A 14,542-nucleotide genomic window follows, 5' to 3' on the forward strand; every position below is an offset into this window, starting at 1 on the left:
AAGTACTATTTTTCTGTACTTTCTGCCTTGTCTGTTTATACTTTTTCTTTGGATTCTCCCATCCCCCAAGTCTATTTGTTAGTTTGAGAGGAGCTCAATAGTTTAACCTATCTCCCTAGGCTCAGCTCAGATCTCAGATATCAATTACATGCTCTGTGGTAACCTCTCTTATACCCACAAATGTAAGTTCATTTTTACTTCTTTGTGTATACAGAACTTTTTAAAAAATTTATCTTTTGGCACCTAACTCATTTTACAAATTGTATTTATACACATTTCTTGTCTCCCCTAATGAATTTTAAACACTCTAAGGTTAGGGACCATGCCTAATTCAACTTTATATTTCCCTTACAGTGCCTGACAACTGGATGTTAAATAAATATTTATCATAGTGATATTTATCACAGAGCTATTGTACTCATTTTGTGAATTGGGTAACTATAGGCAGAAAGATCGTAAGATTTGTCCAAGGGATTTAGAGGCAATATCAGACCAAATTCACATTTTCTTGATGACTAGTTAGTAGCTCTAGCACAAGACACTGAGGTGGTTACTGTAAGGTCTTTCCAGACAAGACCATGGACAGGGAATACACTTTTCTAACCTCTGTAGCTACACATTAAAGTGTCAAAGTGTCAAAATGCTGTGAGAAAGAACTTCAAAGCATGAGGAATCTTACGTCCAATGTGATTTGGGTTAACATAAACTAGTGGATCATTTTCTTCTCTTTTTCTTTGGGGTAAGAGTTAATTAATACAGTGTTTCTGTTGGATTTGTCAGTGGGCTACTAGGTAAGAATAATATTCTGATCACTACTTCTTGTGGCAGTGATTTTTCTCTCTCTACGGGAAACCACTGCTACCCGCCACAGTGGCTGATGCAGCTCTTAGCAACGCTGTGATTTATCTCTAGCTTTTTCTTAAGCCTTTGTTTCAAAATGCACATTTCCCTGACTTCTGGATTTTCACCAAATCAACAGGATCCTTGCACACTGTGGTCTTTAAATTAGCCTGGATGGCTGTTCTTTCTCATACGTGTTTCTCATCCCCACCCTGCCTTTTCTTCCTTCCTTTCACCTCAGAAGAAACAAACTATTACCTGAATGAAATCTAAAACTTGCTGGTGTCTTTGTTTGGCAGCTGCAACCTCGCTGTCTGAGATCGCTTCCCTCAGGGACTGTTGGGTATTCAGAGAATCCAGCTCCACAACAGCAGAAAGGCGGCAATACAGACTAATAAATTTCTCCCTGTAGCTGCAAAAGTGAACTGGAAAATGGACAAGCAAAATAAAACATGTTAAGATCTGGTATCAAAATAGAGAAATTCATACCTCAGAGAAAACAAGTTGAATGAAAACATGATTTATTAATCCTATCAGTGGAAAATATTAAGCCATAAATAAATTATAAATGTGCTCTTAAGGAGCCAGTTGTCTGGTTTTAGTCAGACAGTATTCCCTTTTAAGGTTTACCAAGTCCTGGAAAGGTATGGGGAAATGGGGTTGGCTCAAGCTGCAGTTTATGATGCTCAGCCCCTAAAGTTGGGGCTGAAGATATATGCACATATATATGTATATATCATATATAAATTATTTATATATTGGAGAAATGAGTTTGCTTATCACTTTAAAGAAAAAAGCCAAGTAACAATTTGAAATTTAGTTTTGATTCCCATGTCTGATTTCCAGTATGTATTTTGTATGCTTCTCTCCAAGGCCAGAAGTCCCAGAAGATAGGAGTAATGTTTATCTCAGGGTATCTTTTGCCTGGCTGGTAAAGTTCCCTAAGCATCTAGTTTGATGGGTTTAATCCTCTTCCTGCCCCTCTGCTCCTCTGGAAGGATGATAAGAGTGGATGCCTTAACAGACCATATTTTTGTTTTCAACAGACTTGGCCTTCCTCCCTCAAAAGACAGTGGGCCAGAGGCCAGGGTCAACAGTCTAACCTTCATGTCCATAATGGAGGAGGGAGACAGGAGTGTGGGACTCAGCCCGGTGCAGACAGCCTGAGATGGTCAGATTCTCCATACTTCTCTGACTGGCTATGATCATGTAACCATTTTAGATGCCCGTGGAATGAGGAATGCATCCTGATTCAGATAGTGTAGTACCAATGTCTTCCCGGCATTGTTGAATTTGGAGACTCACTCTCTAGAAACCTCACTCTGTGTACTTCTGACCTATATCAGTATGTTCCATGCTTTGGAAATAATGTTGTTTTAAAGCAACAAATAGGTGAAAACATTTTCATTCTGGCTTTCGGTGAGGAAGTTTAGGAAGAAGATGTAATTACTTCCCTTAGGCCTCTTCACTGTTGATTTGTGAGACCTAGTAAGGAAGCTAAAAACCACAGGACCTTAAAATGGGGCATCTGGTCATCTCTGCACCTCAGTGAGGAAGCCCTATTTCTCTGCATGTTGAGAAATCTCTATGACCCTACATTTCCCTTCTTACAGCTGCCTGCTTCCTTGCTTGATTTCCTCTTAGAGTGAATCTCAGGTAGGCGTGAGGATAACCTGCTCTGTTTGTTTTTCCTCAGGTGGAAGTGGAGAAGAATGGGTTGAGGGCTTCAGTGGCCCATTTTTACTCCAGCTGTGCACATTTCAAGGAGGTATTTCTTACTCAGGTAGTCTCAGTTTTGGGGGGTTAATTTTTCTCTCTAGTGTCAGATCCTTCCTTCCTACTTCCTTTACTCTAGTACTTGTCTTACACATAGAAGAACTGATTTCATATAACCTCTTGGTAAATAACCAACTATTGAGCTCCTCCCAAATGATCTACTTTTCCCAGCTTAACGGCCATAGAGCTCCCTCTTGACTTCAGGATCAAATCTAAACGTCTAATTGCCATAAGGAAAGTTGCTTGCAATCTAGGATTTGAATTTATCTTCAGTCTTTCATTTTGCACCACCCTCCATCCCCCACTTCCACTCACATTGACCCTAGACTTTGGTCAGGCTGAACTTATATAAGTCCTTTTGTACTTATATGCTTTTAAACATGCCTTTTCCTTGTCCTCAAATCCCCTTCTCTAAGTACCTCCGGGTCAGCTTCATCTGATACTTGAATGTCTTCTCAGTGAAATCTTCACTGACACCTACCTCTTCCCCTCCAAGCACAATTAGTTTCTTTCTCTTTTGTGCTCCTAGGGCACTAGTTTCCAAATGTATCAGGACACTTATCCTGCTTTATTGTAATTATGTGTTTACTTGACTGCCTTGGTATTAAATTGATTTCTTTGAGGGCAAGAACCAGGCCTCCTATCAATTTTTATTTCCTCAAAACCTGGAACATTATAGCTTCTCAATTAATGATTATTGACTGAACAACAACAAAAAATGCACTGATCTGAAGAGGGCAGACCTTTCCTCCAAAGTCTCTTCTTTCCCTCTCACTGTGCTCTTGATTTTCCTGTTTTAAAAGATGTATTCCAGGTCTGTGATCCTTACTGGCAGTCTTCAGGAAAGAGTCACCATTACTTTGTAGCTTACTCTTGACACTTGTAGCTCCCTGAACGTCTCTTTATACCTTTCAAGGAGGGGTTACATCTTGTTAGTACTTGACAGATGCCCTCTCATTGGCTGGAGAGTGAAGAGAGTGAGGTGTTTCACAGGCTGCCTTTTCAAACCAAGTTGTTAAAAAAAAAATCTCTTTTCCCTTCTTTCTGAAATGTGACTTGGAAGATAGGGAGAGGGACTGAAGAATTTCTTTAAAAGCAGCACTATATCAGTTTCATCTAAATTCTAAAACACTAGGGTGTCCACAGTTTTCTCTTGTGTCTTCTTGTGGTAGGAGTCTTGGATCAGTGGGTGGTCTCAGAGTGCCCACACCACCCGTGCCACTCACCACAGTGACCTATGAGGACATTTCATCTACAACGCTGCACTTTCCTGCCCTAGTGGTTTTTATCCAGAGCCTTTAATGTTACTTTAACAAATTTTACTTTAACATAGTCTTTTGTGGTTTAGCAATGATACATTTGGTAGCCATCACTGAGGAGGGGAAGATAGACGGGAAGCTTCTAATTCTTTTCTAATGTGAATCACATGCATTTTACAGACAAAATGGTATAAGGGTAAATAATGCATTATCTGGGCCACGTTACTAATTTGTTAGTAATTTACAAAGTAAGACTCATTTTCTGTGGTGTTGTCTCTGTCTTTTCTCAATATAAGATAGTGACAGACTATAAAATGCAGTTGGCACCAACACAGGAAGCCAGATTGGAGTATAGTAGTGGAAAGTACTCAAGCTTAGGTATCAGACAGAACTGTGTTTGAATCATTGTTCTGCCGCTCACTACGTGCATGAACATGGGCATGTAACCTCTGGGAGCCTCCGTTTTCTCATATCTAAGTCAGGGATAATAATGCCTCCCTAGGATTAAGTAATATAATATACATAAAGTGCCCAGCACAACATGTGACACATATAAGTACGAAATAAATGTTTATTCACATCCCTATCCCATCCTTCCAGGAAGAATGAGACATTGGGTAGAGTATTAGAACAGGATTGAGATGAGAATGTTCTCCCTAAAGATCTCTAACTCAATATAAGTTCTAATCATTCTGGGTCATATAGCCTAGTTTGGAGGCTAAGGAATCAGCAAAATTACCTCCTGGGGGTCACTTTTAGTTCCATGATTCTTTGCCAAGATGTCAGAAAGAACTTGGGCACAAGATGACCCTCTAACGATTCCTGGTAGTAAATGAGTTGACAGTTGAAATTTAGGAATGGTATTCTAAATCATGAAAAATGGGCATCAGGAATGAGGGTGGAGGCTGTGCCATTTCTTGTAAGCCTGTGGCCTGGATTCCATTAGGCTCAATGCCTGGATATCCCACAGGCACCTCAAAACTCATCATTTGTCAAACTGAACTCATCATCTCTCTCCTCCCCCAAACCTGTTCCTCCCCTCATAATTCCTATTTTGGTAGATGGCAACATTATCCATCTCAGCACCCTATTCAGACTCTATGGCTCCCCCATCTTGCTCTTCAACCACATTAAATCAATCACAAAGTCCTATTGATTTTAACTCCTAAAATCCTCTTGCCTCTGCTTTCCTCTCTACACCCCTATTGTGGCAACCTTGGTTTGGGTTCTTATCATTGTCCACATGGACAACTCTACTCTCTTAACTGTCTCATTGCCTCTAGTCTCAGCTCTTTGTGTGTTTGTTTTGGTTCTCTTGCAATCCATCCTTCACAGAACTGCTAAAAACCAATAAAATTATATTATTCCTTTTCTTAAATCTTTTAAGGACTTCCCATTGCCTATTGGATAAAGTCTTAACATCTTTAGGATGGCATAAGTAGCTCTTGGTGATTTGGACCTTTTTAATTTTTAGTTTCATCTCCTGTCACTCTTCAGATGCCTTAAGCATCTGTCACAATGAGCTACTAAGAATATACTTAGTTGGGCTCCATTTCCCCAGGTCTCCAAGCCTTTGTGCATGCTGTTCCTTCTGCTTAAAGTGATTTTCTTTTTCTGCTCTGCCTTTTCTTTAATTTTTCTCGATATTTGTTTATCTTTCAAGGCCTAGTTCATATGTTATCTTTGTAAGAAAGGATTAGGTGTCTTTCCTCTGAAATTCAACAGCCTATCTCTTACAACAGTGCTTTCGTTGTATTGGGACTGTTGGTATAGATGTCTGTAGCCTCTATTGGACTCTAGGCTTCTGATAGGCAGATTGTGTCCTGCTAATGTCCTTACGTCCAGCCCCAGCATAGGACTTGGCATAGTGGAAACTCAGTAAATATTTATTGAATGAAGGATGTAGCCAAGCACTGAAGTATGAAATACATACTGGGCTTCAAATAAAAAAAAACCCCAAAACTCCCAGTTTTCCAGTTTTTTAATCTTTTTAGTCCAATCAGTATGAATCATAGACCCAAGGAAATCAATAAAAATTAGCTTTCCTAATCATAGGGCTGCTGTCAATGTTGACTGCTCACAGGGTCAAGGCAGGGCAGCCTCCTTAGTGCAGGCTAGGCAAATTCTCAAGAGGCCACATCCCTGGACAGAGTTTCTAAGGGCTCATGATACTCCTTTTCCTTTTGTTTCTGGAACAGTATAAATAGTGACCTTTGTCAGCCCCCAGCACATGCTTTATTACTGCAGAGGAGTGCTATCCTGCTTTTATCGAAAGGATAGGGGAGTGTCAGCCCTCAGGCTGTGGAGGGGGAGTAGGTCTGAACTATACCTCTTTGCCTCAGCTCAGCCCTGCTCACAGAGATCTCACCACATCCTCCTGTGTAACAGTCTCTTTCCCCACAATTAGCTCTGTGGAGAAACACTTGATGGGTCTGCCCCAGCCTAGTCTTTACTCCAGGATGCAGAGGGCTAAGCTCTTTATCGTTTTGTCCTTGCTAGATCTATTTAGTGCTGGAATAGGCCCAGATGCAGTTTTCCATAGCTGGTTAGCAAGTTATTTATGATTCACTAAGGCCACTGGCAGAAACATGGTCAGCCTGCCAAATCTCAGATACTTCCATTGGGGCAGGGATGGCTTACACTAGTCAAACTGAGATATAGTGTAATGCTTTATTCTATTATAATTTACATATGTCCATAATTTGCACCTTTTCAAGCTTTGTTTGAGTTTCCCATGTTGTCAATACAGTTTTATAAGTTCCGGTTGAATTTCCAACAACCTTCTTTCTCAGAGATGCTTAGTGTATGTGTTGACCTTTTACTTTGTACCTTTCTAGGGAAGAAAGGAGTCCATACTTCTAAGAAAAAAGTAAAAATTGCTTAGCATTTTTCTTAGAAGGGCTTAGGCCCACTATAGCAAGTTCTTAGAAGTTGCTATAGAAGATGTTATTAATGCTTAGTGGGCTGTGATAATCTATCTCTGGGGAAGCTCTGATTACTTGGGGATAAGATTCTTACTAAGGCCCAGCAATATTTTAAAAATTGTTGCTGATGGTGCTGAAGTACAGTAAGCATTGTCCTAGGGTGCATTAATTTCCTGTTACTGCCAACATTTCCTCCTGATCCCTAGAAAAGACTAATAGATTAGTGTATGCCAATGGAACCAAGCCCAACCAAGTGGTCTTTCCTGGAAGCTTACATGGTGTTCATTAATCAGCTGGATCACCAATGATATGATAACAAAGGAGGACCAGGAGGGTAAGAAGGTATGTTTTAATATAGGAAAAAACATATTAAAGTTAGGAACTATTGAGACCCAGGCTTTGATTGGTGGCCCGGTTTTCATAGGTGAAGAATAGTATTTGATGGTCTTACATTGCTTTTAGTATTAAGAGAAGTAAGGCAGGTCAAAGAGATAAGCACTGTTGGATTCTGTTACTGTGCTAACCAAATCCCTAGTTCTGCAAATTCCTAAAATGTCTTTCCCTCTGTGTTCTAGGCAGCACTACTTCAAGTGTGGTGCATGGACTGGCAGCATCAGTGTCAGCTGAGAGCTTGTTAGAAATGTACATTGTCCAGTCCTTTTCCCAGACCTTCCAACTCAGCATCTCTGGAGGGGGGCTTCAGGAATCTGTTTTATTAGCAGGCTCTCCAAGTGATTCTCATGCACATTAAAGTTTGAAAAGCATTGTTCTAGGGCAGTGGTCGGCAAACACATTAGTCAACAGAGCCAAATATCAACAGTACAACAATTGAAATTTCTTTTGAGAGCCAAATTTTTTAAACTTCTTCTAACGACACTTCTTCAAAATACTCGCCCAGGCCGTGGTATTTTGTGGAAGAGCCACACTCAAGGGGCCAAAGAGCCGCATGTGGCTTGTGAGCTGCGGTTTGCCGACCACTGTTCTAGGGTATCATATCCTAAAGTGTTTTCTGTGGGTTTTTAGTAAGTGCCATGCCAAAAATGGTCCCAGTCATTGTCAAATGAATTTGGAAAATGCTGGGTTAAACACAGTTAAGCTTTTTAATTTTATTTGTGTGGGTGTGTATGTGTGTATGGGGGGACTACCAGATTCTGCAGAGCTTTTTAATATGTTACTCTACTGCTCACAATTCTCCATTGGATTCCCAGCACACTTAAAGTAAAATCTAAAATTATCATCATGGCCTGTGATGTACTGCATGGTCTGGCCCCTATTGGCTCTAATCTCATTTTCTATCTCTGTTGCTTTTGCTCACTACACTCCGCCTACAATGATCTGCTAGCTCAGTGGTTGGCAAACCGCGGCTCTTTGGCCCCTTGAGTGTTGCTTGGCGTTAGAACCACTTCTTCAAAATAGACTCGCCCAGGCCAAAAACCGACTTCTGCGCATGGGCCACGAAGTTTCCATTGCACTGTACGTGCGTGCCCACACGTGGTATTTTGTGGAAGAGCCACACTCAAGGGGCCAAAGAGCCGCATGTGGCTCGCGAGCCGCGGTTTGCCAACCACTGTCCTAGCCGGACACACTCTTACTTTAAGGCCTTTGCACTTGCTTTTCTCATTGCATGAAAATCTCAGATCTCTGTTCAAATGTATCTTTTGCAAAGACGCCTTCCCAGGTCATCCTGTATAAAATTGTGTCTCCTGTCACTTCACTCCAGTCCCATACTCTGATTTATTTTTCTTTATAGCCCTCACTACTGTCTGACATTTACAATATTATTTTTTTGTTGATTGATTTACTATTTGTATACTACACGAGAATGAACACTCCATGAAGAGTTTGTTCAGTGCTGATTCTTCAGTACCTACAATAGTGCTTGGCACATAGAAAGTTACTTAAGTATTTATTAATGAACAAATGAATGGAGAGAGTGAACCATAAAATAGAAACAATAGTGGGACTAAGTGTGGCTGCTCAATAGCAGTGCATGCACCTCCCAGAAAACAGAATAGAGAGGAAACTTGAAGGGATTGGTCATCCAGTGTTTTGGGAATCATATACCATTATGATTGATACCAAATCATTGAGTGTTCCCACCAAAGCCATTGAGGCATGGGGAAATGAATTTCATGTATTTTTCCCTGTAATTATGGAACAGTAATGATCATCCCACACAGAATGGACTCCTGGTTATCTCTCTGATGAAGTATTTTCCTTAGTTCATTTCCCTGTTAATTATCAATTATCTATCCCTGGGAAATCATTCACTTTCATGGCTTTAGATGTTATCAATAGATATTGGTCAATTTCTGTGTTTAGTACCCAACTTCCTCTCCTGTGTTGCTACTGCCAGATACTCAGATACTGAGCTGAAAACATCACTTTTTTTCTTCTCTGACTTCCATACTTCCTGTAATGGCAGCAATAATCTTATAGTCTTTGAGGCTAAAAACCATGGGGATACTCTAGAAGTCTCTAGAGTTCACCTTTTCTCATTCAAATAGTTGCCCAATCTTACTGATTATTCCCAGTGTTATATCCTATATAATAAAAGACTAATATGCAAGTTGACTGAGCAGCAGAACGACCGGTAGCTATGACGTGCACTTACCACCAGGGGACAGACGCTCAATGCAGGAGCTGCCCCCTGGTGGTCAGTGCGCTCCCACAGCGGGGAGTGCCGCTCAGCTGGAAGCTGGGCTCACAGCTGGCGAGCGCAGCAGTGGTGGTGGGAGCCTCTCCCGCCTCTATGGCAGTCGAACATCCCCCGAGGGATCCCAGGCCAGGAGGGATGGAGGCCAGGCTGAGGGACCCCCCCGCTGAGTGCACGAATTTTGTGCACCGGCCTCTAGTATATATTTGGTTTTGTTTGTATCTTAACACTGAACTTTTATAGTAACATCTGAACTATTCCCCCTCAACCCAGCTTTCAATCCATCTTAAACAGATTTTTCAGCCTGACTCTTAAGATACTGCCCAGTATGGCCATAACATCTATATAGCTTTATGGCCATGATTTCCTCACTATTTTTCTGATCTAGCCAGACTAGACCACTTGATCTTTTCCTCACTCTTTTTGAGTTCTTATATTCTCATGTATTTGCTCATTCTGCTCCACCTAATAAGAAAGTTTTTTTTCTTATTTTAATATTACTTAATGCTGGTGATTTTGGCACATTTTACCTCATTCAATAATAATTTGTATTCTTATTTTACTCCTACCACTGAATTAAAAGCCCAGTGAGGGCAGAGCTTTTGTCTTACTAATCTCTGCATCTCCACATTAGGCCCCAGTATATATACTTAGTGACTTGAATTGAAATACCTTGATCCAAATTATATTTCATAACAGCAATACAGTTATATCATGGACTAATGTTCTTTGGGTGGGAATTCATTAAATAGTTATATTTACATCCAGGTCTCTTGGGAGTGACATGGCCAATCATTTGACACAGAAAGGTACAGAAAGGTTAAGTAATTGCCACTGCCATACTGCAGACAACCCAGGACTCTCAAGCCCCAGTTTGCAAGTCTGATTCAGCCTTCTCCTAATAACTTTTTCTTCGCTGGAAAAATAACAATTGCTGTTCATCAGCTTTTGAGCCTTTGAACTACTTGGCGCAAGGGAAACTGAGAGGCTTAATCCATTCATTCTCAAAGGATAAATTCAGATTCAGATGCCCAAGTCTTAGAATGAGACATCAGGCAGTTGCCTGGTCTGCTTCTAAATCTGGTGGCTCGGGAGCAATCCAAAAAGAGTCTGCCTCCATTCTACCCACTAGTCACTCACTCTTCCATAAATCCTACAATTTATTTGAACCCACAAAACTCTTGCTAATTGCCTCTTATTGGCCTGTTACAAGATGCAGCATAGGGAAGAGACAAAGCCTCCCTATTCACATTCTCAGTGGGCAGCAGGGGTCTCTGCAAAAATAAGGAAACTGGGGCCCAAGCTGTTCATTTCTGAAAGTCAGGACAAGATTTTACACTATTCAGAATCTCACATTATGATTACAGTATTGCCTCTTGGGAGACCCTGTTAGTTTATCAAATGGTCTATTAGAATTTTAGAGTGTATTTAATATTAGAGTCTATTTAATAAATCAGCACTATTTAAAGTTATAGACTTTTTTTCTTCAAAGTGATATACACTCGACATTTTAATTTCAGTATTTTTTCCCAGTTGGAAAGAGGGAGGAAGGGAAGGAGAGAGAGAGAGAGAGAGAGAGAGAGAGAAGAGGAGGAGGAGGAGGGGGAGGGGGAGGAGGGGAAGGAGGGGGAGGAGGAGGGGGAGAGAGAAGTGCTTTTCATGAAAACATCAGTTCTTGTATTTATGTTTTAAGAAAGCAAAGGGGAGGCAAGAACTGCAGCCTGATAACTGAACTTTCTGTTTAGAATTCCCTCCTCTCCATTGGGCCTTAGCTGGGTTTCAATAATTATTGCTCAGGCACATAGTCTTAGAGCTTTGCTTTCTCTCAGACTTGTACACAGTTCTAGGAAGGGTTGTTGCCAAAGCCATCATGTGATTTATTGACCCTCCACTGGGACAAGGGGGAACAGATATAACTTTGTGATTTTATTATAAGGAGGTTGGGTTAATATTTCTAGGTGAAACAAGCTACTATACCAAGTTCAAACATCTGAAGAGGGAGGTTAAGAAACCCTGAGTGTGGGGTGTAAGGATTATTCTGTCCTGGGGCTGTACAGACGTCGTCTGAGGCAGGGAGCAGGAGAAGAAAGGACACATTGTGACCCATTTCCAACACCTCCTGTGTGTAGAGGCGGAAGTTCCTTGCCTGCAGAGGGACACGCGCGGAGGAAAAATAGGAGAGTTACAACATGGCACTTACATAAACAACACCAAACTGGCATAAAACATCTAACAAAATTACACGACTTCAAGCTTGGAATTTTTATACAACATAAATATTAGGGTTCAGCCCATTTAATAATGCTATATAAAATCAAGATTTAAGGCAGTAATGTTCCACATAAACTCTGAAAACAACATTTATGCTTCTTATAAAAGTAGAAAATGATTGCATTCTGTGGGCTTTTCAAAATGATGAATATAATTACATGAAGCAACAAAAATGGATTGAATTAAAAATCCACTAGTTTCAATTTAAGTTGGTTAAGGGGGAAAAATGTAGTTTCTGGCCAAGGACTGAGGAAATTTTACAAGAATCCAAAAAAAAAAAAAATGTTGTATGCACTCTTAGGCAGTTAAGCAGCCTTCTCCCAACATGTATATGTAGCCCAACAGTCACCAATGAAATATGAGCTGCTTCAAACCTGCTAAGCCTAAGAAACCCTTTAATAGTATCTACTGTCACAAGTAGACCTGGTAGTTTTTTTTTTTTTCTCCTCCTGAGTACACGGCCACCCCTGGAATAATTCATTTGCTCCCATAGAGTCTTTATGGCATCTTGTGTAATTTATTCTTTGTCAATGTTGGCTGTTAGGACTAGCCTTGCAGTATTAACTTAGAATCGGAGTAATAACCCAATGGAAGAACACTCTTGGAGTCTGTACTCTATCCCCTGCCTCTATGGGTCAGAGGCCAATACATGGTTGTCTGTCTGTTATTTAAAAAGAGACAGTTACTGCTGTAATAGTTTACAGGGTAAACTTGGTTCTGTGTGTGTGTGTGTGTGTGTGTGTGTGTGTGTTGGGTGGGAGTAGAAGGTGAAGGTAGGCCAAAAAATAAATAAATAAAAGAATAAATAATTCAGTGCTACATCATGTTAACTTATTGGACAGAGCTAATTAAACTTTTACTGTTCTCTTCTATGCCAACAGCTTTTATTGAAATTGCTTGTTAGCAGAGGTTAAAATTAAAGACAATAATTTTGACAGTAAATTCTCTGTGGAAAGTTAACACAGCATAATCTTGGCCATTGCTATAAATTGTACTACCAATGGTCTACTTAGATAAATCACTTGTACATCTAACTGTAGACTTATTTATTTATGTATTTATTTTCTTTGCTTCATGCTATCCTGAAGTTGAAACTTGGTGCCTTTCAAGGAGGGCTAGCCAATGATTTTTCCTTGCTTGACCAGACCATGTAAAGTGGGGTCTAGGAACCTTGGAAGAAGTCAACACAGAGAAGCTAGAGAAAAGGGGCAGAAGTGTAGTCTGTGTCTATGTTTTGACATTAAATTCAAAGTGCTTATATGTGCAAAGTGGTCTTAAAATCAATGAAAAAATGAAATATATTCCTCTGTGTTTTATGCCACAGTGCAGTTTCCATTCACCACAAAAGGAAGATAGAATGGTAAAGACTAGTACCTGGTGTAGAGGTATATTGATCTGCTTAAGGAGAGCTTTCACTGCCATCTGGAGCTCGTAGAAGAACAATTGCATGGGGCAGTCAGTATGATCCACACTTTCCATAGATTCAGAGCCAGAAAGCTTTTGGACCCATTCCCACTCCTCTCTGTATGTTGAGTCAAGTTAAAATTAGAAATATAACAAAAGTTCAGAACACAGCTCAGAACATTTTTAGTGTGTATGTCCAGAACCTGGGTAACCAATTTTTGGTGGTTTAAAACTTAATGCAATTTATGCTATTTGAACTTTTAGCCACCCTAATGGAGTTTAAAATGAGCAGGTCTAATTTGTATCAGTTTTTTATTTTTACTTTTTGAGATTGGAGCTTTTAGATATTTTGCCTTTATTTTCCTTCCCCTGAAGAGCCTGTGTAAATTCTAAGACCCTGCATCTTGCCACAGGTTAATTCAGCAATTGAGTAACCACAGGACTCTGGTCCAACTCAGGCAACAAATCACGTGGCACATTTCAAACCTGGCCTGTGGTAATCACACGGACTATTTTGGTTTCTTTCCCCTTCCAAAAGCTGGAGGAGAATCACAAACAGGAACACCAGACAATTCTAATAAAAGGAACCAGGGGACACACATCACTGCTTCTATCCCCCTTTCAAATAGTCATATGTGTCTTTATTCTGTATGCTCTAGAATCCTTCCTACTGAACTTTCCCAAATGTCATGCAGAAGGGAAGGGAAAGAATGGTGTGGGAGGAAAGCACATCTGGTTTATCCCCCAAAGGCTCCTCTTCAAAAGGAGCTTGAAAAGATCAAGGTAAATGCCTCTTGGGTAACATTGTTTCCACAGGTATTTTAGTACAAGTCTCTAAACATATTCAGTTGGCTGGGTTTCTTCTTCTAACTCTTCAGGGAACAGTAATATGCTCTCAGGAGCAGGCTAGAGAGGAAAGGAAAGCCCTCCTCTCTGGGGATGGAAAGAGAGGAGGTGCTAACATATGTTCCCACTCCCATGAAAACCCTCTGAGGGTTCTCCCCAGTGGATTATACCAGCCTGGCCTCCAATCTGTGGGTCAGAAAATGAAATTGATTGTGACATAAGCTTTTCATCAGAAAACACTCTCTTTTAACCAGCTACACTCTTAGAAAAGTTTCTGTTTTTAAGATATCTGTTTCCTTTCAATTCCCACACTGGAAAAGACTATGGAAAATTTACCCTTTGTCCCAATAAAAGAAAAAACTCAAAATTAAATCCCACTTCAGTCTGGGCATACTGTTGGCTTCATAAATAATTGAAATCTCTGAGAACCTGCTTGGGAACTGTTTCTTTCTCTCATCGCGGATATTGAAAACTAACTGAGGGGGTCTGACTAGCACAAGTATACACAAAACCTGAAGGAGAACATTGCTAAAATAGCATCTATAATCAAATTAGAAAATAAATTA

General features: G+C 40.3%; 1 protein-coding gene across 1 annotated transcript in view; it reads right to left on the reverse strand.

Moving 5' to 3' along the window:
• The window catches only part of ANKFN1 (ankyrin repeat and fibronectin type III domain containing 1), a gene marked incomplete at its 3' end in the record, with an annotated part of 350,672 nt that overhangs the window by 14,510 nt on the left and 321,620 nt on the right, over positions 1-14,542 (reverse strand). Inside the window, exons 16-18 of the mRNA XM_079797013.1 lie at positions 13,101-13,248; positions 11,433-11,601; positions 1,099-1,265 (exon numbers count right to left, since the gene is read on the reverse strand). Of these exons, the coding sequence (XP_079653139.1) occupies positions 1,099-1,265; positions 11,433-11,601; positions 13,101-13,248 (484 nt within the window). The remainder of the gene's footprint in view (positions 1-1,098; positions 1,266-11,432; positions 11,602-13,100; positions 13,249-14,542) is intronic.

Source organism: Cnephaeus nilssonii (assembly GCF_951640355.1).
Source record: "Cnephaeus nilssonii genome assembly, chromosome: 19".
Lineage (NCBI taxonomy): Eukaryota > Metazoa > Chordata > Mammalia > Chiroptera > Vespertilionidae > Cnephaeus > Cnephaeus nilssonii.